The sequence below is a fragment of the Emiliania huxleyi genome, assembly GCF_000372725.1.
Source record: "Emiliania huxleyi CCMP1516 unplaced genomic scaffold EMIHUscaffold_6515, whole genome shotgun sequence".
Lineage (NCBI taxonomy): Eukaryota > Haptophyta > Isochrysidales > Noelaerhabdaceae > Emiliania > Emiliania huxleyi.
This window is the reverse complement of record NW_005197116.1, coordinates 1-1443: the sequence shown is the minus strand read 5'-3', so window position 1 is coordinate 1443 and position 1443 is coordinate 1. Positions and strand designations below refer to the sequence as shown.

Below are 1443 nucleotides of genomic sequence, written 5' to 3'. Positions count from 1 at the left end.
CGAGCTTCTACAACAAGCAGGCGCCCGTGAGCGATCTTTCATATGCCGACAGCACGACGGGACGGCCGTGGGCCGAGTGCGGCCAATACACAAGCCACACGTGGGGCGTCGACCTCGGGAGCGAGGTGTATGTGCGCTACGTGCGGCTGCAGAACCGCAACGACTGCTGCCCACAGCGTCTGACCGGCATTGACATCTATCTCGGCTCGACGGCGGAGACATACACGGGCAACGCGCTGGTGAAGTCGGACGTGAGCGTGTCGTCGAACGTGATGTTGGAGGTGGAGATCAACGCGTTGGGGCGCTACATCTACCTCAACCGGCCGTCTGCGGCGGGGCTGACGGTGTGCAAGTTCTACGTCTTCGCTTCGCCCGCGCAGCCGCCGTCACCACCACCGCCTCCACCGCCGCCGCCTCCCTCCGCCTCGCCCTCGCCGCCGCCTCCCTCCGCATCACCCTCGCCGCCGCCTCCCTCCGCCTCACCATCGCCGCCGCCGCCCTCAGCATCGCCGTCGCCCCCGCCGCCGTCCGTCTCGCCGTCGCCGCCGCCGCCGTCCGCCTCACCCTCGCCCCCGCCGCCCTCAGCATCGCCGTCACCCCCGCCGGCATCCGTGTCGCCGTCGCCGCCGCCTCCCTCGGCATCGCCCTCGCCCCCGCCGCCGTCCGCCTCGCCCTCGCCGCCGCCTCCCTCCGCCTCACCATCTCCGCCGCCTCCCTCCGCCTCACCATCGCCGCCGCCGCCCTCAGCATCGCCGTCGCCCCCGCCGCCGTCCGTCTCGCCGTCGCCGCCGCCGCCGTCCGCCTCACCCTCGCCGCCGCCGCCCTCAGCATCGCCGTCACCCCCGCCGCCATCCGTGTCGCCGTCGCCGCCGCCTCCCTCGGCATCGCCCTCGCCACCGCCGCCGTCCGCCTCGCCCTCGCCGCCGCCTCCCTCCGCCTCGCCCTCGCCGCCGCCTCCCTCCGCCTCACCATCTCCGCCGCCTCCCTCCGCCTCACCGTCACCACCGCCTCCCTCAGCATCGCCCTCGCCGCCGCCTCTCTCCACCTCGCCGTCGCCACCGCCCGCCTCCGCCTCGCCGTCGCCGCCGCCTCCCTCCACCTCACCGTCGCCGCCGCCGCCGTCAGCATCACCGTCGCCCCCGCCGCCCTCAGCATCGCCGTCGCCCCCGCCGCCATCAGCATCGCCGTCACCGCCGCCGCCATCAGTGTCGCCGTCGCCGCCGCCGCCCACGGCATCGCCGTCGCCCCCGCAGCCGACTTCGGCACCGCCTCCAACCCAGCCGCCTGCATCGCCGCCGCCGTACATGCCTCCACCGACGTCCCGGCCTCGGCCAACGCCCTCCTTACCTGCAAATCTCCAACCACGTCCCACGACATCTACTGCAAGACCGTCTAAACCGGCGTTGCCCCCACTTACACCCCATGCTCGCCCCTCCCTCAACA

At 74.0% G+C, this 1443-nt stretch overlaps 1 protein-coding gene across 1 annotated transcript; it reads left to right on the top strand.

Moving 5' to 3' along the window:
- Positions 1-20: 20 nt before the first annotated feature.
- Positions 21-1396, top strand: EMIHUDRAFT_257661 (hypothetical protein; the record flags this gene model as incomplete). Its single annotated transcript, XM_005762962.1, has 2 exons — positions 21-359; positions 1388-1396. Coding segments are annotated over 2 exons (348 nt in total), but the record flags the coding sequence as incomplete, so codon positions are not given.
- Positions 1397-1443: the final 47 nt, after the last annotated feature.